Source organism: Nyctereutes procyonoides, unplaced genomic scaffold, assembly GCF_905146905.1.
Source record: "Nyctereutes procyonoides isolate TBG_1078 unplaced genomic scaffold, NYPRO_anot_genome, whole genome shotgun sequence".
NCBI lineage: Eukaryota > Metazoa > Chordata > Mammalia > Carnivora > Canidae > Nyctereutes > Nyctereutes procyonoides.
Genome location: NW_026575025.1, coordinates 3,244,653 through 3,270,144, shown reverse-complemented (window position 1 = coordinate 3,270,144; position 25,492 = coordinate 3,244,653). Strand labels below are relative to the sequence as shown.

The 25,492-nt window shown below is 51.1% G+C and overlaps 1 protein-coding gene across 1 annotated transcript in view; it reads right to left on the bottom strand.

The window, feature by feature from the left end:
• Positions 1-6,002: 6,002 nt before the first annotated feature.
• SYT13 (synaptotagmin 13) overlaps positions 6,003-25,492 on the bottom strand; it is a 44,343-nt gene continuing 24,853 nt past the window's right edge. The window contains exons 2-6 of the mRNA XM_055315194.1: positions 20,686-20,911; positions 17,470-17,604; positions 15,683-15,984; positions 11,335-11,464; positions 6,003-9,657 (exon numbers count right to left, since the gene is read on the bottom strand). Coding sequence (XP_055171169.1) covers positions 9,353-9,657; positions 11,335-11,464; positions 15,683-15,984; positions 17,470-17,604; positions 20,686-20,911 — 1,098 coding nt within the window. The 3' untranslated portion in view covers positions 6,003-9,352. The remainder of the gene's footprint in view (positions 9,658-11,334; positions 11,465-15,682; positions 15,985-17,469; positions 17,605-20,685; positions 20,912-25,492) is intronic.

Genomic DNA, 25,492 nt, shown 5'->3' with positions numbered 1-25,492 from the left:
CTGGCAGGCCAGAAAGGGCTGGCAGGATGTATTCAGGGTCCTAAATGAGAAGAACATGCAACCAAGAATACTTTATCCAGCAAGGCTCTCATTCAAAATGGAAGGAGAGATAAAGAGCTTCCAAGACAGGCAGGAACTGAAAGAATATGTGACCTCCAAACCAGCTCTGCAAGAAATTTTAAGGGGGACTCTTAAAACTCCCCTTTAAGAAGAAGTTCAGTGGAACGATCCACAAAAACAAGGACTAAATAGATATCATGATGACACTAAACTCATATCTGTCAATAGTAACTCTGAACGTGAATGGGCTTAATGACCCCATCAAAAGGCGCAGGGTTTCAGACTGGATAAAAAAGCAGGACCCATCTATTTGCTGTCTACAAGAGACTCATTTTAGACAGAAGGACACCTACAACCTGAAAATAAAAGGTTGGAGAACCATTTACCATTCAAATGGTTCTCAAAATATACCCTAAAAACTATAGAACACTTCTGAAAGAAATTGAGGAAGACACAAAGAGATGGAAAAATATTCCATGCTCATGGATTGGCAGAATTAATATTGTGAAAATGTCAATGTTACCCAGGGCAATTTACACGTATAATGCAATCCCTATCAAAATACCATGGACTTTCTTCAGAGACTTAGAACAAATTATTGTAAGATTTGTGTGGAATCAGAAAAGACCCCGAATAGCCAGGGGAATTTTAAAAAAGAAAACCATATCTGGGGGCATCACAATGCCAGATTTCAGGTTGTACTACAAAGCTGTGGTCATCAAGACAGTGTGGTACTGGCACAAAAACAGACACATAGATCAATGGAACAGAACAGAGAACCCAGAAGTGGACCCTGAACTTTATGGTCAACTAATATTCGATAAAGGAGGAAAGACGATCCACTGGAAGAAAGACAGTCTCTTCAATAAATGGTGCTGGGAAAACTGGACATCCACATGCAGAAGAATGAAACTAGACCACTCTCTTGCACCATACACAAAGATAAACTCAAAATGGATGAAAGATCTAAATGTGAGACAAGATTCCATCAAAATCCTAGAGGAGAACACAGGCAACACCCTTTTTGAACTCGGCCACAGTAACCGGAGAAGGACAAACAGTGTATGTTCTCATTCATTTGGGGAATATGAATAATAGTGAAAGGGAATATAAGGGAAGGGAGAAGAAATGTGTGTGAAATATCAGAAAGGGTGACAGAACATAAAGACTCCTAACTCTGGGAAACGAACTAGGGGTGGTGGAGGGGGAGGAGGGCGGGGGGTGGGGGTGAATGGGTGACGGGCACTGAGGGGGACACTTGACGGGATGAGCACTGGGTGTTATTCTGTATGTTGGTAAATTGAACACCAATAAAAATTAATTTATAAAAACAAAACAAAACAAAACAAAAGACGCCGATAAGTGTTTTTATTTCTTCTCCTTAGGATGCTAAGCTCTCTTACTCTCAGCTTCTGCCCCCCTTTTGGGGGGCGTCCCTCTCCTCCCTTGTTAACCTCTGCCTTCTTAGTGTCTGCTGTCCTCTTTCTTCCAAGCCTGTGACCCTCCCAGGACCCCCGCAGTTTGTCACTCAGGGGCTCTCTGTCGTGAAAGCCACTCCACAGTTCCCATGGAATGTTCTGGTTCTCTTCTTTTTCCAGAGGAGGGGGTATAGGCAAGGAAGGAGCAAAGGGCCATCGCTGTCCATGTTCGACCAGCCCGGTGAAGCAGGGTCAGCCGGCACTCCACTGCTGGCCAGCCAGATTGAGCGTACATTTGCAGCCACATCTGGAACCTGTGAATGATTCCATGACTCGGAAGCAAGGAACGGAAAGGTCCTCCATCTGCACTTAGCCGAGGATGGGGCGAAGACAGAGAAGTCTAGCCTACTCATTTCCTTCCCCTTTCTCCCCAGCTGCTCCCCAGCAACCCTCTCCAAGATTCAAAGGACAAGTTGAGTTCAATTCGGAGAGAAGACTCAGGACACTGGCTAGTAGCCCAAAGACCTGAGGGGCTGCTATGTGACACTTTTTACAGCAATCTTTTGAAAACAGACCTAGTCATGGCGTCCTCTCTGCTTAAAACTCTCTAGTTTCCCATTGCCCTTGGAGTGTGTTCCAAAGTCCTGAGCATGACCATCACCTTGCGCAGTCTAGCCCCCGCCTATCTTCTGCCCTTGGCTTGTGTCCTCCACACGAGGCTCCAGCCACGCTGCCCTCCTCTGTGCCTCAAGCTCACCAAGCTCCTCTCTGCCTCAAGACCTCCTAATACCCCGCACCCCCTTCCTGGGATGGGTTCCCCCAGGATGGGTGTGTGGCTGAGCTCTTTTAGGGTCAGCTAAAATGCCACTTTCATTCAGAGAGGCCTTCCCTCTCTAAATAGCCACCCTCAAGGCACTCACTGTTCCTTGTTCCTCCTGGTATTTTCTTTCATGACATTTATCTTTATTTGCCACCGTGTGTGTGTGTGTGTGTGTGTGTGTGTGTGTGTGTGTTCTTTGGCTGGTCCTCCTCTAGGTCATAAAGCCCACAAGGGAAAAGTGGAGTATTTTTAATACCACTGTGTGCAGTTCCTGTCACATAGTAGGCATTTAATTAATGTTTATTGAAAGGATAAACGACTGACTTTAAGCTGCACTTGATAAAAGTATAATCCCATTAATGTTATATTGGTCACAGGGGAAGTCCTGGAGACTTCCACTTCATCTGTCTCTGTATCAGTTTCTTCATCCAATCAGGATGACCCTGCATCTGACCCCTGCCTACATCTGGCCTTGACCCAGCCTCCTCTTTCTACAAAGCTGGGGATTGCCCTGAGATGCTTCCTTGAGTTATCTTCCGCTCCAACTTGCTCTTGGCCCTTGAATAATGGGCCCTCCCAATCCAGGCTGGTGTCCCCTCCCTTCCCGAGAAAAGAGAACTCTCCAGCAACTTGCAGCTTGGTAATTCTCAGTCCATGGTTCTAGGCAGCATTTTAAAGCCACTATGAGGGCATCTGAGTTACCTTGGCAATAAAGACCCTGGGTCACTGGCCAGATGTCAGAGCCTGAACTTTAGGATGAGAGAAAACCACATTCAGTCCCCCCCCTCGGCCTCTTAAAAGCTGTGAGACCTTGGGCAAGTCACTTATCTGAATCTGTGTCTTCAGTGCCTAACACAGAGCAGTGGTCTACTACATGCTGTTTATTATTATTATCGTTAGACTGTTACCTCTCAGGTCAGGATGAAGTAGGTGCTGGGAAGTTATGTGGTTTCCCACCATCATCCTCATTCACCCAGAATTCCCACAGCTACCCTCCATGAGGGGTTGCCTGTGACTTTTAATATAGAGCCCTCTGTGCTTACAATGGCCACTGACTTGGACGCCTCTGCCTGAATGGGGGTCACCTTTTCCTTCTCAGCCTAGTGACCCTCAGAGCTGCTGCTGCTTTTTTTTTTTAAGATTATTTTTTCATGTGAGACACACACACACACACACACACACACACAGAGAGAGAGAGAGAGAGAGAGAGAGAGAGAGAGAGGCAGAGACACAGGCAGAGGGAGAAGCAGGCTCCATGCAGGGAGCCCGATGTGGGACTCGATCCCGGGTCTCCAGGATCACGCCCTGGGCTGAAGGCGGCGCTAAACCGCTGAGCCACCCGGGCTGCCCAGGGCTGCTGCTTCTGCTGCAAAAGTCCATCCCACCTGGCTTTCCAGGGAAGAGGGGCTACAGAGTAGTTTTGTTTGTTTTGGGCTGGAAAAACAAGTTTCTCCTTGCTTGTCCCTGGTTTGAGCCCCTGGATTTCTGAAGCAGGATTTCTGCCCACACCCACTTGCCAATGGGTTGTACTGAAATACCCCGGAGGCGTGCTGGGAAACTGGAACGGGAAACCATGCTCCACTCCAGCCTGGACTACTTGTAAGGAGGCCACATCCAGCTGCAGAAGAACCTTCCCAGGGCCCTGAGCACACAGCAGCCACCACTAGACTGGTTCCCTTGGTGACGCCTGGCTTTCAGCCCCAAGACTGACTTCTTCCCACCTCCTCCCAGGTAGGTGTCAGCCTCCATCTCTGGCTTGGGGGAAGCTTCTGAGGTTCTTGCCAAGAACCATCTGTGCTGGCTCACCTGCAGGAGGAGAAGGAGGGGAGGATGGAGGCAGTTCTTCAAAACTTGCACCAAGAAGATGCCCAACCTCCTAAATCTATCCATAGCATATCCTGTGGCTCTAGCCTCGGCAGGTGTCTGCCCTGGGAGACAGAACAGATGAGGGTTCTGAGCTTCTGGAATGGTGGAGCTTCCTACTGGCTGTAAAAAAATAGAAACTCTTGGGTGGAAGATTACCACCAGCTCCATTAGCAGCGAAGCATACAAGAATAGCCTGACTCAGAGCCTCAGGTGACATTGGATGTTGTCTCAAGGAGTGGGTGGCTGTCAGGAGGGACTGTCAGAAGGTGCTAGGGGGACCTACCAGGCATGGGGCAGAGAGAGCAGATACACAAGTAGGTGGGTTTAGTTTGTTTTATGCACGAAACAGGAGACCAAAGAGATGAGTGAAAGGTTCGCTGTTGCCAGTCTAGATCACAGAATCGTAAAACCTTAAAGCGAGTGATCATTTGGCCCAAAGTCATTTCACAGATGTGGATGCTGAGGCCCAAACACAAGTGACTTGCCCAAGGCCGCGGAGAGACATATCCATGCTGGGTTGTAGGTTCTCGGCTCCTACATGCAGTGCTGTAGACTTGAGTCTATTTTCTATGCAGGGGCAGAGCTTATTATTTAAGGCAGTTCAGTGGAAAGCCCTGTAAAAAGTGATTAATAAACTCTTCTACTCTCATCCAGACTCTCAGATATTAGTTTTAGGCTCTGGTGGGCCATATTCATAGTTATCCATGAAACATAGTCCGTATATTTGGCTCTGTGGGATAGGACCCACTTCTCCTATTTAATTATGAAAATAAAAATCCTGGTTGTCATTACAATAGAATAACTATGTGTTTAATATAAAACAAGGAATTGCAAGCGTGGGGCTTTCTTCATGGATTATTTCTCCTTTATAAGAACTTTGGTCTTAATCAGCCTTGGCTAATTCCCTACTAACTACAAAATTCAGGCCCTGCCCTTTGCCTAGTGCCAGAGGCTCTTCCTCCAGAGGCCAGGGCTGTAGCAGCCACCAGGAGGACCTAGGGTGACACAGTCCCCTTGTCCCTGCCCACCTTCTGGAGCGCAGGATAACCATTGGTTGCTGCACTGATCTTCCAGTGGTGGGAGTATTTCTTTTGGGGGATGTTAGAGAAAGAAGTCTCTAGCTCCTACCTAATTTTTCTTCTCGAGAATGAAGTCAGAGCCCCAAGAGGCCATGCCCAATGCTTGCATCCCTGCTTGTATGTAGCCGCTTTGATTCGATGCTCAAGCAAAGCCATCAGGGTGCTTGAGTACACACACACATGTGCACACGTACACACAGAGAAAACTTTATGATTCAGCAGTTCTACTCACTCCTATAGGGACATACCTTAAAGAACCTCGTACACAGAACAAAAGGACACGCACAGTAATGTCCCTAGCAGTCTGGTAATAGAAAAAACAAAGCAACATCTCAATGTACATCAGTAAGAGAATGGGATTGTGGCCTCCCCATACAATGGACTATGATACAGCAGCAAATAAATCAATAAGTAAATAAACAAATGAACTAGAGCTACCTATGTCTGCATGGGTCAAGCCAAAAATTCTAATATGGAGCCAAAATAGTGGGATGCAATCTAAATCACGTCGAAAACACACACAAATACTCTTACGCTGCTCAGAGTTGGCAAATACCTGGAGTGAAGGGATGAAGACTTGCTTGGGGTGGGGAGAAACACGGCGGTCTCCTGAGTGAGACCGAGGGCTCTTGGATGGCATTTGCCACATTTTGTAAAACTCGGCAGTGGCTTGTGAGCGTTTATCAAATTATTGTTTGTGCATTTTATAGGTGTCAAATATTAAGTGAAAAGGAAAAAGAAAACACCGGGCCCCTGACCTAGTTCGAAATTATTTATTTACCACTGAAAGGTTTTTCGCTCCCAAGTATGACACCAGACATAGGACTACAATGTCTCATGCGTCTTTTTGTGCTTCGGTTCATGATTGCAAAACAAACACACACTTAGCACTGACAACAGGAAACACAGGCAGCAGAAACAAATCACAAGGACTAGGTCTCTCTTTTGGGGGTCCTCGCCTTGATTTGGCTTAGGCCATGGCTACCTTTCCATCCCAAAAGAACTGCCCCTGGAGAGCCTCTCTTCCAACTTACCCTCTCTACACAGTGTCATTTGGAGTGATGGGTCACTCAACCCACACCAAGGTCATCTCTCAAATTGAAATGGATAGACCCGTGCCAGGTCTTGACCGATGGGCACTCGGCCAATACACACTGATTTGATGTGAGAAGTGGAGTCACGGATTAACGGATTAACTCCCAGTCCTGGATCCCCATCACCGCATCTAGGAAAGAACCAGGTCATCCTGGGGGCCACAGCCCTGTCTATGATGGGTTCTCACTTTATTTTCACCTTGTTCCATGCCCTTTCTAGAAAACACTCCCTGACCAAGTACAAGCTGTTCCTTTCAAAAATGATCAGTTGATTTCACACAAGCTCAATTACTCGTGGTTGGTAGTAAATTGTAAATGTGTCTGGTACCACGTACGTGGATGCAAAGATTACTGAAGTCTGTCGATTTGGCAGTCTGGGCAACTTACAATTCACCAAGATGGAGTTTTGGTGGAAAATCACAGCAAATATATTCTCTTAGTAATCATTAGTTACATTTATACGGAAGCTACGAACTCTCATCAGGGGGAGGGGAGTACTCACACGTGAATGTTCAGGCCGACTGCTGAGATGGCGGATGCTTTTATCATTGAGGACTCAGGGCAGACTGATTTTTATGCCACTTCCATAAGGTATCTTTTCCTGTCTACTTCCCTATCCAATCTTCATTCATTAATTCATTCAACAGATATTTAATGAGGGCCCACAAGCTAGCTTTATTCTAGGTTTCTGGAACACAGCGGTGAACACAATGGGCAAAACCACCTGCAAGACCTATCTTGTTCCTGCGCATGGCTGCTAAGTGAGATGTTCTGTGGTGGCATTTGACTCCTATCGGGGGCAATCTTTAGTTTGGAATCTGGAAAACGAAATCCTTGGGGTACAAAGGAATGGATGCCTGGTGATGGGATGGCCATGGGCAGAGTTGATATTTCTGGCATCAGAGGCTCCCCAACCCACCTCAGACATCCTTCAGTACAACTGTGGGGCAGGTGCATAGATTTCGAAGGAAGCAGAACCCATGTTTCCTGATTTTCAGTCTAGAATCCAGACTTTTCTACATAGGAGTAGCAGATGTTGCCAAGAAGAGAGTACTGGTCAGCCCACATAGGAAATGTTTTGTTTTCTTGTGGCCATGCCAACCAAAACCGGGGGACCAGAGTGCGAGGGGAGCCTCAATAACATGTTATAGGAAATTACTAACAAATGCTTTGCCTAAAAAAAACTTGGCAGGAGGTGGCCAACCCTAATGAGCAAGATTTCCAATTATCTGAGAGACTTTCCAATTAAGCAGGGATTCGGTATTTTTTTTGTTCGGATGCTTTTCTACAGCACAGAAAGGGAAAGTCATGACCAACGGTGATGAGGCCCCTGCTCCGATTCTCAGGGAGAGGCCAAGAATGGCCTGACTTGTTGCAGGCATGTAGCATGGCCCTTACCCACCTCACCTGGGGGTTCCCTTGTAGATCACAGGACTGGGTGACAATTGAAAGCCCAGTTTGGATATCAGTAGCGACGAGCCCAAATGCAGAATCCACGGTTCTGGAAGTGCCTGGGATGGTTCTGGCACCTTCCAGTCATTGTCAGCTGCCATCTTGAAGCTTAAAGATGATCTGCGGGTGGCCACAGTTTGTTTTTAGCCAGGGAGCGCCTAGAGTTTCTGAACACTAGTTCATCATTCACAGAGCTAGAGTTGCCATGTCATTGGGCCTATTTTACAGGTGGCCAAGAACAGAACCCAGGGATCCTGGTTCATGGGCAAATATTATACCCACTCAGCAAGATTCAGCATTTAATTGACCATGTGGACAGCTGTTTGGAATAAGAAGGTAGGAATTTGAAACCTAGCTGCTGGTTACTTACTGATGAAAGTGGCGGCCCTGAAAATTGAGGAAGGGAGGCACATTTGCAAAAGACTCTCTTTTCCTATTTCAAGTTCCCTTCTTCTCTCACTTCCACGTAGCCAGATACAATAGACTAAATCAATATGTGCCTCACACTGAATTCCTCCCGAAATGGCTGCAATGCTGAGAAAGATGGATCTGTCTCAGAGGGTCACTTTGGTGATGCTGGTGGGTGTGACAACTAGCGCCTGGTGACGACCAGGGGATCCCACCTATACCTTGTTAAGGAAGATCTCCCCGAGTATAACATAAACTGATTTTGAGATAAAACAACAGAGTTCTTCAATAAAAAGCACAAGGTTCAATCCAAGAACAGGATCTGAAGAGCACAAATGAAAACATTAAGAAATAAAATAATTAAATAAAAACAAACAAACCCAGAGAGGCCTCCCAAATTTCACACTGACAGTTGAGATGTCCAGCATCGGAGCTGGCTGCCCCAGGGTGTTGGAGTCCCGACTGGGACTCTGGGAAAACCTGTCTGGAATGTCGCAGAAGGGATTTCTCCGAGTGCACTGCTCCAACCTCTGCATCAAAACCACATGGTGCTTGTTAAAAATGCAGGTGCCTGGGTTGAGGCCAGGAATATTGATTTGGAATGTCAACAGGTGGGCCCCCGGGGGATCTGCTGGTGATCTTCACACACTAAGGTTCGAGAACCTTAGTTACTGGGTTACTGTCATGGGTCAGGGGCACAATTTCATGCTGGCTAAGACGTCATCCCACCCTGACACTCCCTAATTCTAGGAGTTGATCCAGGATACTTTATTTCCTCCATCAGTTTTGAAATGCTTATTTTTAAAGACCCCCATTCTTTGTAGACACTATTCCCCACATTAAACTTTCCCTGCATCTGGCCTGACCCCACCTGCGAAATCTGCCCATGGGCTATATTTGACAAGTGTCTCTTCCACAGCACAGATGAGCAAAATGCACTCTGCAGTGCAACCCAAATGTCCTGTTTCCACACACTGCCCTGCTCATGTTTTTGAAACAAGAATGTACTAAGAGAGGGACGGGGTCCTGGCCTTTGCAAACACATCTGTCTCCTGGGTGTCAGAATGAGGATGGGGTACAAAGAGGACGTCGCAGAGAAGAGCAGGGCTGGACGGGCCGGGTTGTGCCCGAGAAGGGAGGAGCACAGGTGGCTGGCTACAGATGCAGCTGGTGCCACATGGCGATCTGCCGGCGAGGGTTCTTGAGCATCTCCTCCCAGTGGCTGCGCTCGGAGCCCGAGGCATGCAGGCCCAGGCTGCAGTGGCCAAGCGCACAGCTCTGCCCCTCCTCATCCTGGCCCAGCACCTCCAGCTCCACGCTAGAGGCCTGCAGCAGCTCATCGGGCAGCTCGAACATGATCATCTCGTTCCACACGGGGTTGATCTTGTGCTTGGCCCGTTTTGTCTGCTTCTTCTTCAGCTTCTGCGCCTGATGCTTTAAGGTCACCTTGACAGAGACATCTGGGGGAAAGAGAGAGACAGAAGGGTGAGCTTGTGGGGTGTGGTGGGCCCAGGGTGATGCTCCGTCTTAGGGCTGAAGAGACAGCATCTCTGGCTGAAGATCTACACCGAGGCTCCCCCTCTCCAGGCCCACCCCTTTCTGCTGCCATCACCGGGTTATGCATTTGGTCAAAAATTATTAAATGCCTACCCTGAGGCACTAGACATGGGGGTACAGCAAAAGTTCTTGCCTCCATAGATCTTAGACTGTAGTGTGGAAAACCAACAACAGTATAATACATCAGGGTGGTCACTGGGTGGCCCATGATTGGGTCAGGCTGGAGGCGCAACTTGCCATGCACCCTTCCAAGTGTGTTCATGTCCCACATCAAACCAGGTCCACAATAATGGCTCAGGTATACTGCAGCTATGATTTTCAATTAAGACCAGAAAAACTGAGCCATCCCCATGCCTTCATCCCATCGGTTCTCCATCCGAGCATTTTTGTGGATTATTCAGATAGAAGGTCTCCTGCTGGTTGGTTCAGTTCTTCTCTTCTGTTGGTTTATAAATTTTACTTGAGCACTCCAGCTTCATAGGGTGAAGGTGAGGGCAGACTGCCTTGGCCCCCACAGGTACTGCACCACTAGAGCTGCCCCCCCAGGACATCAGCACAGGTCACAGGACAAGCTTGCATGGAACACTACAAGGCTCAGAAGCTGGATTATGTTTTCATTAGTCAAGGTTCCTGAAGCTAATGTGAGAATAATTGTTCCTCGGTATTTATGGCTATAATTATCACCCCCGGGTGGCTAGTTTGTTATTTCAGCAGATAGATTTGAGAGACAGTGTTGTGTTGTAATTGTCCTGACAGGAGCTGTAAAAAAAAAAAAAAAAAAAAAAAAAAAAAAAAAGCAGGAAGCAAAGAATTGTCTGGAGGGGATGAGGAAAGGCACTGGCACTGAATTCTGACACTTTGGCTGGGGGCTCTGTCGGCAAGACCAGCTCTTCTGATTTCATTTGCCCCAAATTCAAAGGTTCTGAATGCGGTGGTAATTCTTTATTTGTATCCTGCTATAAATATCTGTTTATTCATATCCTGCTATGAACACTTGGCTCTGGGTCCAGGTATCACGCTGCTAACCAGTGCTGCTTGCTTTCCTGCTCTGACAAGAGAGCCTCTTTGGTGCCCAAGACTCGAGGTCTGTGCTGGGGGATCCAGAAGGAAAAACTGAGGCTTCCAGAATGTTGAAGAGATGCTTACTTGGGTATATGGGGCACAGACGCCCTAGCTTCGGGCCGCCTCAGCCCATGCACCCACACACCTTCTGTCAGCACCCACACTCAGCTGCTGTGGGGGTGGCAGGTTGGCAAAAACTGAGAAGAAAGAAGAGACTGGGGTGGGTGTGGGGCACACAGTGATGGCGAGCTAAGACAGGAGGGCAGCCTGGCCTTCCCGACAGCTACAAGTGAGGTGCATCCAGCCCAGTGGGGGTGACAGGCTGAGCTACAGTCCAGATACTCCTCTCTGTGGCTACGGTTCGATCCTTAGTTTCTTCTGATCCGGAGTAAGACTGGTTCTTCACATGTGGGTCTGCAAGGTAGGGAGCTCTAGGTAGGGCGTACTCAGGCCCGAGGAAGGGATTGGCTCAGGGGTAAATGATATGAATTTAAAGAAGAGTGTGTGATCTCACTCACCCTTTCCCAGGAGCGCCTTGGACTGGTTCGAGTGGAGGTTCTTGGCCTTAATGAGCACGACCAGGAGGCGGTTGGCAGCCGGGAGGTAGCTGATGGACACAAGGACCTCTCCAGTTCCTGCAGATGGCTCCTGAAACAGAAGAGAGGATGATGTAGGGGAGCTGCACTTAGGGGTGGCTGCTGACCCATCAACTAAAGCTGAGGCTGGAGTCACACTGGACTTGTATCCGACAGGCATCCCAGAAACCTTTTACCCACCAACAGTACCTTCCCGCAGAAGGGAGGAGGGCACAGAGGAATTATGGGCAGCATGTGCTTTAATAAGAACTTTTCATTTGCACAAAATGTGATTTTCTGAATATCAAGTATTCACACCCAACACAGAAAACAGATCAAAGAGATGACACTTAGGATGTGGCAGGGGCAGAGGGCCAGGACCCCTTCTGACCCTTCACTACCACCACCCCTACAAACTCTTGGGGTATCTTTATAGAACACTAGGGTTCTAGGGGACACAGTTTGAGAACCATTGCATCCACCGGTCAGGCTCCTGGGGGCACTGAGGAGTTGTGATTTATTACTCTGTTTGAAAAGATAATTCTTTCCAGCCCCTGTAGGGCTGAGAGTCAATAATGTGATGTACGAATGCTGAGCAGGGCCTTGCTTGGTCAACAGAATGGCCAACTGTGTCAACAGAAAAGCTGGGCATGCAGTGGTAGGAAGGGCCCCAGAGACCGCTGGCAATAACCACACTCTGCGGGAGGTAACGGATGCCTCCGCGAAGTGTCCAACATGCCTCTCCTCCGTCTCTGGCTTTAGAGCATCTCTGCTGAAATTCCTACAAGAATTTGGAATTTTGGGATGCCTGGGTGGCTCAGTGGCTGAGCATCTGCCTTTGGCTCAGGGCGTGTTCCCAGGTCTGGGATCGAGTCCCACATTGGGCTCCCTGCAAGGAGCCTGCTTCTCCCTCTGCCTATGTCTCTGCCTCTCTCTCTCTTATGAATAAATGGTTAAATCTTTAAAAAAAAAGAATTTGGAATTTCAACAAACCCACCGAGGGACATAAATGACCCAAAGAGCCCCCCAGGAGGCAGATGTCTGTCACTGACCCAAGTTGGTACTGAGGGTATAGACGCTGGCACCAGACCATCTGGGGCTGAGCTCCAGTCATACCATTCCCTCACTGTGCACCCTCCAGCACACTACCTAACTTCCCCACGCCTCCAGTTCCTCGTCTGTAAAATGGGAATAATATATCCCGCCAATGGGCCCGGCCCACAGTAAGCACTGTGGAACTATCCGCTGAGATTATCACCATCGATCATCAAGGAAGGACAACCAGCACTTTTTGAGATGACTAAGTGGGAATATTGTTTCTGGATGAAGAGGAGCCAGACTGGGTTTTGGGAGGGGGGCTGGATGAGGCTGGCTAGCCCTCTGCCCGGGTCACCCCTTTCCTCTGGGGGAAAAAATGTCTTCAACCTGACCCCAGTGATTCAAAAGGCCCTGAGTAACTAGGTCACATGACAAAATGATTCAGGAGCTGCCAGGGACTTTGGCAATGACAGGAATAATAGCAGCTAAGACTAACTAAACACTTACTATGTGCTAGGTGCAATTGCATCATCTATCCCACTAGGCTGGAAGCTCCACAAAGCCACTGCCCAGCAGGTAGCATCCAGCTGACACACAACAAATACTTGTGAGAAAGAAGAGTGAGACATCCTACTGAATCTTGACAACAACCCTAGAGACACTAATTCCATTCCCGTTTTACGCAGATGACCTTGACTCTGAGAGGGCATGTCACTGCCTGAGGTCATGTAGCCAAAGTAAGGGAAGTAGCAAAGCAGAGCCTTGAACGGAGGTCTAGTCTGACACCGAAGCCCGAGTCCTAACCCGGGGCTTTTCAGACGTCTCATTCCACAGTGAAGGAAGTGGGCCCAGGGACCTGTCCGGGCACCCAGAGGGGTGGCAGCAGTGCTGGCATGGGCCCCAGCCTCCTGATTCAAGATCATTTTCTTGGCCCGGGCTGTAGCTGGGGACAATCCAGCATCAGCGTCCTGTCTCCCCCAAGCCAGGTGAGAGGAGTCTGGGCCCGTCAGCTGGTGAAGGGCTTGTCAAGAGCCCCGGATGAGCCCCACCGGCTGTACCACAGCCCGGCGATCTTAGCAGCCTCTACCTCCTCGACTCTGCTGCTTCAAGTACCTGCCAACAAAAATAAGGCTTCCTTCACCCTCACCCTGCCCCTGTCTCTCTCCTGGGCTCTCCATGAGTCATCCAAGATGCCCTTGGAGTGGGTTGCTCCATGATCCTTGGTGACGCACATGCCACATTTTGGCTGAGCGTCTTCCGGTGCGAACTGGGGCACGGACAGCCCCTCAGTTAACCCATTCTGGCCTAGAGGAGAGAGGGTCTGGGGCCGCAGCCACTTGAAGGTTGCACCCACCTCATTCACATCAGCTCACATGCTCCAGTTGGGGCCAGGCCCACCCACCCTCACCCTCCTGGGGTGCCAGGGCCTACGTCTGCCAACATGCTGCCTCTGACATCGCTCACAAGCGTGGAAGCAGGCTAGCGGGCCACGAGGGTGTGAGGGTGTCTTTGTGGCACGGTAGCACCTATGAGCATGATGCTGAGGACAGTGAGCACGCCGTGATGGGATGGGCTTCCTCTTAATTACTGCTGTGTCTCCAGCTCCTGGCACGGGGCCTGGCACCTGCTGGAAACCAGCAAGGTATTCTTGGGATGAATGAACATGTTTTGCTCTTCTAGGAGGGAGGGACAGCCCATCCAAGACTTCCCCCTGGAGAGGCTAGATCAGCCCCCGTGGCACCAAAGTCTCCAAAGCCCTGGGGAAGCCCCTCCACTCCAGAGAAAGCTGGTTTACCAGCTGAATAAACCAATGTGTCAGATCCTCTTCCCCGGCTGTGATTCTGCTCAAGTCCCAAATCACACACTCATTAGAGAGCGTGCTTCGGAACAGCCTGGTTCCAGCTGAGAATGGCTGTCTCAATTTTTATTGACTTTCTGAGCCTGGGAAAGAAAGAAAAGTAAGGCGAGGAAGAGATGGTAGCAGAAAGGAGGGGGGGCAGGTGTCCCCATCGGCCGGAACCATCAGGAAAGGCTGTGGCCAATGGGGCCTCCCGTGCAGCAGGGCACTTCCATGGCATCCTGGTGAGGACACAGCACCCGACCTACAGCCAGACCAACCTAGCCTCAAGGCCGAGCTGGTGGCATCCCAGCTGGGTGACCTTGTGTGGGTTACCCAACCACCCTAAGCCCCAGTCCCCGTGTCTGTAAATGAGTCACAGCATCGTTTCCACCTGGCTGCTTTGAGAAAGAACTGAAGTGACGTTCCAAGCACAGGAATTGATAGATGGTGAGTACTCGAAAATTAATGCCCTTTTTAGTATTTTTATTACTCGAGCACAGGAGTCACTGAATGCTTTCTGTGAAGGGCCGGGCAGTAGGGCTTTGTGGGCTAGGTGGTCTCCCGATAAGGCACTGACCAGCTGCTTGAGACTGGTCCCCAGAAGGTTCCATCCATGGTGGCAGGCCCTGACCCAAGGGCCTAAATAACCACACACCGTCCTAGGGTCCTGACCTCTCAAACCCCTCGCTGCCCAGCCTGTGAGGAACAATGGATTGCTCCCAAGGGACCCCTCTCTGAACAGTGCAGCCTCTCGGCAGACCCTTCACATCCACTCTCGGCTCCCCCGGCAGCAGAGGCGTGGGGAGAACCATCCCAGGGCTGGTGGCCACAGAGAGCTCTGAGCTCTGGGGCTGCCCCAACCCAGTCCGTCCTTCAAAGCTCAACACAAACACCACTTCACACCAGGCCTTCTAGAACCCTCCACAGGGCACTTCGGTTAGGCCTCTCTTAGATGTCCTAGGATTCAACACAGGTCCAATATCATTGCTTTCATCATCACTCGCCTGCTCCAATGTATCCCTCTGGCCTGTAAGTTCTATGGAGAGACAGGCTCTATGTGGTGTCATCTCCGGTGCAGTGCGTGGCACACAGGAGGGACACAGGGAGCGTCCCATGAACTCAGATGGGGATATTACTGTCAGCGTTCGAGCCAATACACTCATAACATGTTTTCCACGATGGCAGGGGCATCTTTGCATGGCAAGCTAGAAGCAAAACCAGACGCCAGGAATTCCACAGCCTGGGCTATGCGTCTGCTCCAGCCTTCCACCCGGTTCACCACTCCAATCTTCCTTGCACGTGCGCATCACGCACACCCACACACTGGGAAGGTTTGTGAAACTTGCTGGCCCAGTGCCTCCACCCCAAGCTCCACTACCAGGTTTCACCGTTCCTGGCAAGGGGTTACCCTACCTTAACTGAAGTCTTCAGCTCGCCCCACTGGGCGGCCCCCAGAGGCACAGACACCCCGTCCAGGCCCAGGCGGAGCTCCCCGACCACGCTGTGGCGCGAGAAGCGGTCGCAGGTCCGCAGGGTCAGCAGCAGGGTGGCTGTGGGCAGCTCCTCCTCCGCCAGGGGGAGCACCAGGCCTTCCTCCCAGGTGGTGTGCAGCTGCCGCTTCCTCAGAGCCGTCTGGGCCTCCACGGTCCGGGTCCTGTTGGTCACGCTGCCTTGGATGTAGCAGTCACAGCCTCCGTCGTGGCCGCTGGTCACAGCTGCAGCCAACGAGACAGGGCAGGGGAGAAGCACAGGTGGGCCCGAGCTGCCGGGTCCGGCTTCGTGGTAGAGACCTCAGGGTCTGAGAGCCTCGGGCTGACCACCGTGGCTTTGTGGAATCACCTCTCAGTGAGACTCAGAAACAGCAGCTCCCCCGAGGTGGCCAGTGTCACACACACTGTCCCCAGACCACAGGGACACTATGGGGTGCTTCCCAGAGACCCACCTTCTGCTTATGAGGTGTCCCCGGGATGCCAGGCCCCACAAGCCTCTATGACTTCTGTGCTCTGATACTGTACCTGCTTGTTCTGTCCTTTAAACATTTACCACACAGCCACTGGTGACATGACTTGCTTGGCCACTATCTCTGTCATTCTCTTATTCTAAACTTGGGTGTTTTTAACGCTTCACAGTGTGAACTGATCCAGAAACTTGTACCCGTGATGCTCTTCCAGCTGGCTGCTCAATGATCCCCTGGGAAATGGTAGCTGACCTTTCCCAGGAAGAGAAGGTGAAAAACTGAAGCCATGTGTCCTGCTAGAACTTTCCACCAAGCTCCAGGGGAACTGGGGTTTAATCCTGACTCTGGCACCAATAGCTGGAGTGATCTCAGACAAGTCACCTGATTGCTAGGCCTCAGTTACTAATCTGCTAAATGGGACTGTTGTGAAGACCAAATGTCATAAAGTATGTGAAAATGCTAAAAAAAAATCTTGAAAGAACATAAAAAGGAGAAACACTCCCTAGAAACAGAAAATTTAATACAGAAGGCCAATTTCTCCTGCTCACAGCTCCCATAGAATGGTCCACTGTTAACCTCAATTCCTTTGCAAAGCCTCAGCTTTGTTTGCTGATGGTAAAGTGAACTGGTGGGGTAGGGAGACCAGGGACATCCTGACCCCCTCGGAAAGACTGCCCAGTTCTTGGATTTCAGCAGCTTCGCCGCCCATTCAGAACCCCCTCCACATCCGGCACAAAGCCCCATTCAATGTCAAAGGCACCTGCGGCAGGGTATGGCTAGCTGTTCACTAAAACCCCCTTCCTCTTTGTGCCGAGCACCTGCTAAGCCACATTTCCCAGGCTCCTTGGCAGCCAGTGGCCATGTGACCGAGCTCCAGGGGCGAGCAGGAGTGACGCATGTTCTGTGCAGGTCATGCAGGCTTTTAAGGGACAGTTGTGCTCTCTCCCTCTTCTCCCTCTCTTTCTACCTGCCAGGTTCAGATGACAAGGAGGCCTGGGAGGATTACAGAGCCCCTGATGGAAGGAGCCTGGTCCCCGAATCCCCATTTGGGGGAAGGATATTTGCCAACCAGGATTCTCCCCTTTGGAGGTTATACGAGAGGGGCCGGGAACTATACACACATTTCAGGGTTCGTTCATTACAGAGTGCTCCCTCGGGCCACAGATGCTCTCATCCCCCCTGCCCAGCTCCTCCGGGGGAGACGGACACATGGAAGCCCGTGAAAGTCAAATAAAAGTAATACCTTCCAGACGAGTCACAAACAGTTCTGCTTTCTGCTGGTCATAATCCAAGCGGTAGTGGAGTTTGGGGGCTTGGTTCCAACTGGCAGCCTTTTCCGGGTTCCAGGCCTCCATGACACACACATCCTCCACCACACCTGGTAAGAGAGGTAAGGCCGTCACTGCCACCCATGCCAGGGACCTGTCTTCTAGATCATGTCTTTCCCATCTGCCACCTACGCCATGAATATAAACCGAAGGCTCTCTAGCTGAGTGCCAAGTCGTGGTGGACACACCAGAGTGATGCCTGATGTCCTGGGATTATATATTTTTTAATATTTATTTATTTATTTATTTATTTATTTAATACAGAGAGAGCACAAGCAGTGGGGGAGACAGGCAGAGGGAGAGGGAGAAGCAGGCTCCCCGGGGAGCAGGGAGCCCGACACGGGGCTTGATCCCAGGACCCCGGGATCATGACCTGAGCTGCAGGCAGATGCTTAACCAACTGAGCCACCCAGCACCCCTGGGTTTATAGTTTGAAGGATGGTCATAGCCTAGTGGCCAAGATATGGGCTTTGTTGTCACACTTGAGCTGCCAAGTGATAGTTACGTGACCCTGGACAAGTGACTTCTCAGTTTCCTCATCTTTACACTGGGGTTAATCATAGTCCCTTTTTTCTAGAGTTACTTGCATGAAATGAAGTAAAGTGGGGAAAGTACATGACCCAGGGCCTGGCCCACAGAGAGCTTTGAGTAAGGGAAATTGTCACGGCCTGTGTGGCACCTTGTTTCAGGCAAGCCAAGCCCAGCCCATCTCCACCTGTCCCAGAGTCTAATCCCTGCTCCTCTGGTGTTCACGGCTGGAGATAAGTGTGAAAGAGTGAGGCTGGAGGGGGCAAGTGGATGCTGGGGAGGGTCAGGGGTTGTGGTGGGACTTCAGGGGAGGCTGAAGAAATGCTTGTGGAATGAATGAATGACCATATCTTTAATTCAGAAGTTCCTAAAAACACAAATATTGCTCATTCTGTACCTCATTTGAACAGGGGCCAAACATCTGGGAGACTGTCATGAGTCAAACATATTCCAAGAATCAGAGGATTCAGAAGCTGTAGCAGACTCCACTTTAGGCCAATTGGAATTTAAAAATTTTTTTATCTTCAGAACAAATTTAGAGAGTAGATATTTAAAGGACTATTTAACTTCCAAATGGTTTGTTATGTGGTGAAAAATTCCCCTGGTGCATCTAAGTAAGGAACAGATTGACCAGGCTGTGACCAATGAGTAAAACAAAACCAACACACACGCAGGACCCATGTGGCTTCCAAGGGCGCCGCACGGAGGACCACAGCAGGGTCAGTGCCAGGAGGGGGCCTGCCTGGCACCCAGAGCTCTCTGCTCTCAGATGACCTCAGCCTTCAAAATCAAAAACAGACCAAAACCGGCCCCACTTGGTAATGCAGGGATGGATTCAGCTTCCAGAAACGGGACGCTGAGCTCCACAGAGAGGTGAGGATCGTCACGGCTGGGAGCAAGACATGTCCAGCATCCTGGGGACAACACCCAATAGGCACCCCCATGCCTCTGGCCAATACTGCTGAAGAATCAACTCCTGATTGCTTTCTGTCGAGCCAGTGCTTGGCTTCCCGGGTGGGAAAAAAGAATGAGGAATGACGACAAAGAGAAGATGAGCTAATGTTCTGAATTCTTCAAAGTTCCAGTCTCTGACACACTCTCCTGCTCTTCATGGTGGAGAGCAACCAATCCTGGCTTCATCAGAGCTTTGAGAAATTATGATTCTGATCACTACCCCCAAGGCTCCTCATGCAAGCTCTTCCCCACCCTCCAAGCTTAAGCTCTCAAGTCCTCCATGGGTCTATTTTTATCTATTTAAAACAGGCAGGTTGGACCACCTGGGTGGCTCAGTCTGTCAGCGTCTGCCTTTGGCTCAGGTCATGATCCTGGGCTCCTGGAATCGAGTCCTGCATCAGGCTCCCTGCTCAGCAGGGAGTCTGCTTCTCCTTCTCCCTCTGCCCCTCCCCCTGCTCATGCTCTCTGTCTCTCAAATAAAAAGACAATCTTTAAAATAAAAACAAAATGTAGGCTGGAGGCTTAAAGTGAAGCAGATTCATTCATGCCACAGGCGCTACATGAATCTGTTCTTCAAGAAATGCCAGGCTAATCACCATGGTCCTGGGTAGGTCTGGGTGGAAGGGTGTCTGTCCACTGGCCACATGGGGTACACCTGGACCTGGGCCAGGAGATGCACAAAAATCGGGGTCAATGTCAGAGCTGCTTCCTCTACTGCCATCTCCTTGTCCAACCACATGCACAAAACCGCCAAACCACACAGCCATCCATTCTCCCGGCCGTATTTCTTGCCTCCTTAAGAAAGCCTGCATGCGGGCAGCCCCGGTGGCACAGGGGTTTAGTGCCACCTGCAGCCCAGGGCCTGATCCTGGAGACCCGGGATCGAGTACCACATCAGGCTCTCTGCATGGTGCCTGCTTCTCCCTCTGCCTGTGTCTCTGCCTCTCTCTCTCTCTCTCTCTCTCTCTCGTGTCTCTACGAATAAATAAATAAAAAATCTTAAAAAAAAAACAAAGCAAGCAAGCCTGCATGCTCCTTTGGGTTAGGGACGTGTCTGCTTTGCACATCTGCCCCCAGAGCCCAGCACAGCAGTGTAGCCTGAACCGTGTTCTATCTTGAAATCCACACTGATGAGAAGAAGAGAAACACAATAATAACAATATGTTGTGATTACATCCTTTGGGCCACACCCTGGGATGAGTACTTTGTATATGTTATTTTATTTACACTTCACTACAGCCCTACTGGGCAGATAATTCTGCAGTCCCATTTTTTATGTATAAGGAAAGTGAGGCCCAGAAAGGTTAGCAACAGGACCAAAGCCACACAGCAAGTACATAAAAGGGCAGAGACTCGAACCCATGACGCTGAAAGCCCACGATCTAATCACGACTCTTCTGCATGACTTGGAGGACCCTCCACTGCCCAGTGGGAAGCTGGAGGTCTGGGAGGGAAGCGATGCAACAATAGACCTGCAGGAATAAAGCACCGTAGCTCCGGCCCCGGGCCCACCTGCTTGCCCAGAGTCAAATGCTATGGATGCTGGGGCTGGCCATGTGCGGCATCTACAGAGACACCGTTAGGCAGCCCCCCTCCCGCACCCTCCCCCTGTCCTGCCTATAAAGGAACCAGGGACAGAAGACCCCTACCATTCTGAGGAAGGATGAACAGCTCCTCTGTGACCTGCCTCTTGAGGCGGCTGTCATTCGGGGCCTGGGGGCTGGCAGGTGCAGCAGGCTCCTCCGTGGTCTTCAGAGTGTAGTCCGCATAGTTGATGACCTCCGGGGCTGTCACAGCCGGCCTGGGTCCGTAGATGTCTGGGAACTTGAGGAGGGCTCGGGGCTGGACGGGCTCCGTGGACTTTTTAACATTGAACTGCAAACACACATCGCTCGGATTAGTCCATGAGGGGACCGGGTCCCGCCTGTGTCCTACCCACAGAGAGGAGATGCCCTGACCTGACCTTTCATGAGAGGCCGAGGGAAGACTATGGTCCCTTTCCGCATTTAGGGGCACCACCTAAGAAACCAAAACAGCATCTCCGAACCTACCAGAAACCACGACATCCTGAGTGCCATCAACCCTGTTCATCCATGCCTCCTCCTGCTGCCCACTGGTCCTCTGCTGTGCCCCCAGGGGATATCCGGGACTGTCACCTGTGCTGCTTGCCTTCCTCCCTCTTCCACCCAGTGGCTCAGAAATACCAGGATTCCCACCACACTTCGAACAAAATCCAGACTTCAAGCAGTGACCTATGAGCACCTGCCCAACCCGGCCCTACTCACCTCTCTGACAGGGCCCAACAATCCTCCCTCCCACCCCTCCAGCCACTGACCTTTCTGCTTCTCAAACAGGCTGAACTCTTTCTGGGTCTGATTTCTGGCCCCCAACCCCTCCCCCCCCCAACAACTCCCCACCCCGGCCTGCTATAAATTAATTCCCTCCCTCATGCCTGTCCCCTCCCTTTCACCACATCCTGCTGTTGGCTTTATAGCACTGAGCTCACCTTCTATTGTTTTGTTATGGGTTGGCCTGTTTGGCCATTAGCGTGGGGCTCCATTAGCAGGGGCATTGGGTCTTGTCTTCCTCCTTCTGTGTCCCCGGTGTCTGCTCAGAGGGAGTACGCAGCATGAAACTATGGCTAGGGCTGCCATGCTTAGCTGTATGGTTTGTGCACTGCACAAAGGAGCCTAGATGAGGGGCAAGCGGGGCAAAAGCAGTCTGTGCCCGACTTGCCCAGCTGTGTGCCCTGAGGTAGGGCCTTAGTCCACCCAGGGGAAAGAGTGTCTTTTTCTTTACACAAAGGCCCACTCACTTGTGAAGCTTTAAATCTTCAGGGCTGCCTCACACAGAGGAGTGGAAGGAGTGGAATCTTCTATCTTTGTCTCTATTAGGGGCTGAGATATCTTCTACCTGAGGGATTCAAACTGGCCAGCGGTCAAGGTTGCTCTCTCTAGTGACAGCAATGAACCAGGGGCTGGGGAGTGGGAGCAGGGGTAGGGCTGGGGGTAATGCGGTCCTGGAGGGGGACAGCACTTAGAAGCTTACGCTGCTGCAAAGTGTGTGTGGACAGTGTTTGCACACTCGACATTCGCCTATCCCAGGAGAAATCCTGGACATTCTGTCCTCATTGGCATCTGTTCCTGATCGTTGGTGAGGGAGGCTGGATCTCAGTGAGAAGGCATTCCTAACTGTCCTCATCAACTAGACAACAAATGAGGGGTGCCCCAGGGCTCAAAGGGGCCAGAGGCAGGAGCTGGTTGTCTCCTGGCCATCATGCAGGTTGCTGCCCGGCCCTACAACGCCCTAAGGGACTTGGGATAAGACATTTCATTCCTCTCTTGGAAACGACAGTACGACCAGCAAAGGCACCTCTATCCCCATCTCTGCTGAGTGTGCCTGACACGTACGGCCTCGAAAAGCATCTCTGACTTAAATGGAACGAAGCTGCCCAGGAGCAGATCGTGCGGGCGGCAGCAGGATTACAACCCCAGTCAGCCTGGCTCCAAAGCCCACTGTCACTGTGGCTCCGACCTCCTTCCTGAGCCTTCCAGCCTTTATAGGCACAACACCCACCCATCAGAAAACACCTGTCACTGTCACACATACTGGACCAGTACCCCACAGAGGGACCTGTATGATTTGCAAAATCAGGTCCCCTTTGCACCCCCACCCACTGCATTGACCACATCACTGGGCATCAGGGGCCCTGGCTTCTGGCGCTGCCCCAACTGCCAGAGCTGAGCAACTCCTGGCAGGTCATTTCACCCCTCTGAGTTGTCACCTCAAGTGACAGGCGATTTCAAGGCTTATTCCACAGTCTGATCTACAAAGAGGTGAGAGATACAGCTCTTTATTCACAGGTACAGGTGAGTTGGGGAGTCGATCACACACTGGAGAGTAAATAACAGGTATATTTGGCAGTTGGTTGGGGGGCAAGACAGAAGCAGGCAGCAGGCAGTCTGGGGGCGAGCAGATGGTGCGTGCAGGCAGCAAGCAGGCATCTGAGAGGCCGGGGAGGGCTTCAGGGAGGATCCTGGGTGGGAGCTAGACCTCGGGGCATTGGAAAGTGGGGTACGGGTCAGGGGGGATAGGGGTGGAGGAAGGCTGTGCTCCTGACCTGAGAAGCCCAAGGCCCGAAAGGAGACACAGCAACGGGCTGATGTCCCCATGTCTTTTTATCCTCCCCACCTCCAATATTCCATCCAAGTCTGAGTTACATATATTAATTACACTATAGTACAACGAGGAAACAGAGGCTTGAGAAGTTTAAAGTCATACAGCTGACAAGTGGTATATGATTGGGCCTCCAGATATTTTGACTGCAAATTTGCATCACTTCCACTGCCCTGCAGCTGCTTTAAAAAAGAAGAAGAAGAAAAAAAGGAACAAATCCCTGTTTGTCTTGGACGCTGGATGCTAAGTGGCGATGGCAGCGTCCGGGTTCGGGCCACTGCTGCTCCATCCTGTTCATCAGACAAGGGCACTCGGCTTCCCACGGGGACTACTGGGCACCCAGCGCCTTCTCGGAGCCATCCTGTCACTTGCTGGGTCCAGAACTACGTTGTTTGGCTGGTTTGGGGGACACTTTTGTGGTTTTACATTTGGTTTCAAATCCAGTTCAATCACTTTGGAAAGAGGGGTATATTGATTGCCTTCCAGTTTGATCACATTGGGCTGGTTCTGCATTTTTCGTAGGAAAATGTACACCTGGCTCGGTTCTGACTGAGGCTCCCCCCTGTCTTGCCTCAAGTCTCCGCAGAGCCTGGGTCGGCCTTTCTCCCTACTCTGCACATGAAGCTCTGAGAAGAGCTTCACGTGCAGCCCCAGAGCACAAAGTCGGGGTTTTCTCAGCTGTCTGCAAATATCCGTCCTGTCCGTGCTGCCCTCCCTCCAGATCGCCAGGTTTCCTGAGTCACACCCCAGCTACAGCTGTGGGGTGGCAGGCAGGGACCTGTTTAGCCTGATCCTATCAGTCCTCGGGTACTGTTTCCACCACAGAGGCTGGCACCTGTCCTGGAAAGCCAACCCGGACAGAATGGAAAGCCTTGCATTTCACTGTAGGAGAAGAGATCCCCTTCCCGGCTGGACAGGAAGCCTATGGCCTTAACTGGTGAATACGGGATAAGCCAGCCTTCAGCCAGCGTGGACGTGGTGGACGGCAGGGTGGAGAGAAAAAAGGAACCTGTGTCTCCGGTGACGGGGTCATTAAGCCCCTGAATCACCCAAGCCTGGTATCCCACCTCTGTCCCTCAAGTCACCCGAGCAGTACTGTCCGTATTGCTCAGGCTGGTTCGGAGGGAGGTCTTTGGGATTTGCAGCCGGGAGCATCCTGAACTGATGCCCTGCGTTTTCAGTGAGCGTCCCAGGACACCACGACTGGGGTAGAGAAACCACCTAGGGCTCGGACACCATTCCCACCTCCTGAATGTCCCCGCACCCGGCCAAGGGCGTGCTCGCTCGCTGTCTAGCCTTGCCCTGCCCTGGTAAGATCCTGTGTGGTGATGGCTCCCCGAAGTGGAGAGTGATCTGCAGGCCTTAGCTGGCCAGAGAGCAGAGTCCGATGACTGCTACATGACTCTGTTCAAGCAGGAAAAGCAGCGGCCGATTACCTACCCCGTTCTCTTGTACAAACTTTATTCACTGCATTTCAAGACTCTGGTTCCACCAAATCTTTCACGTGCATCTATGTTTCCACTTTAAACAGCTGGAACTCCAGTGGCCCAGAAGCAGAAAAAAGGTTTGGGAGTGAGGGAGGGGGGCTGGGAAAGCATCACGAGTGGAGCAAAAGCAAGAATGGCTGGGAGGAGGGGGGTACAGGGGAGCAGATCCTCAAACAAGGGCTTGCGTTCAAGCCTAACCCCGCAGGGCGAGACGGGCAGGATTTGGAAGTGGGGATTCTCTCTCCAATGTCCCTTGAACCCAGGGTGGAGATACCCACGCAGAATGAATCAGGGGGAAGCTTCCAGAGGGGTAGGCATTCAACAATCAGGGAACGTCGACCTGTGCTGGCACGGCAGGTACAGAGATAGGAGATCTCTCTGATGTGTCTCTGCAGGTTCTCCCTGCCTCACCTGTCTTGGGGCCAGGCCTTGGGCCACTTGCTGCTGCTGAGTGTGGACTCTGAGCAGCTTCACAGGGCACAGCCCCACCGCGCCTTGTGGTCACGCCCACCCCTCTCCCTTCTTGCCATCTGCCCTGGGGTTGCCTCAGGGGCTGCTGGGTCTGTGAGATGCCCAGGGGCGCTCTGGGCCCGCCCTAGGGCAACCTGGCTGTGCCACAACTTAATACACCCCCACGTTAGAGGGTCAGGGGTGCTTGACCACTGCGAGCTGGAAGCCAGACCTGAATTCTTCTCCTCTCCTCCTTCCTACCCCTCCCAAAAGTATCTCCAGTCACCTCTTGGAAGCTGACACCTCCAGCAATCACCCTGATGCCAGGTGGTGGCTGGCTCGG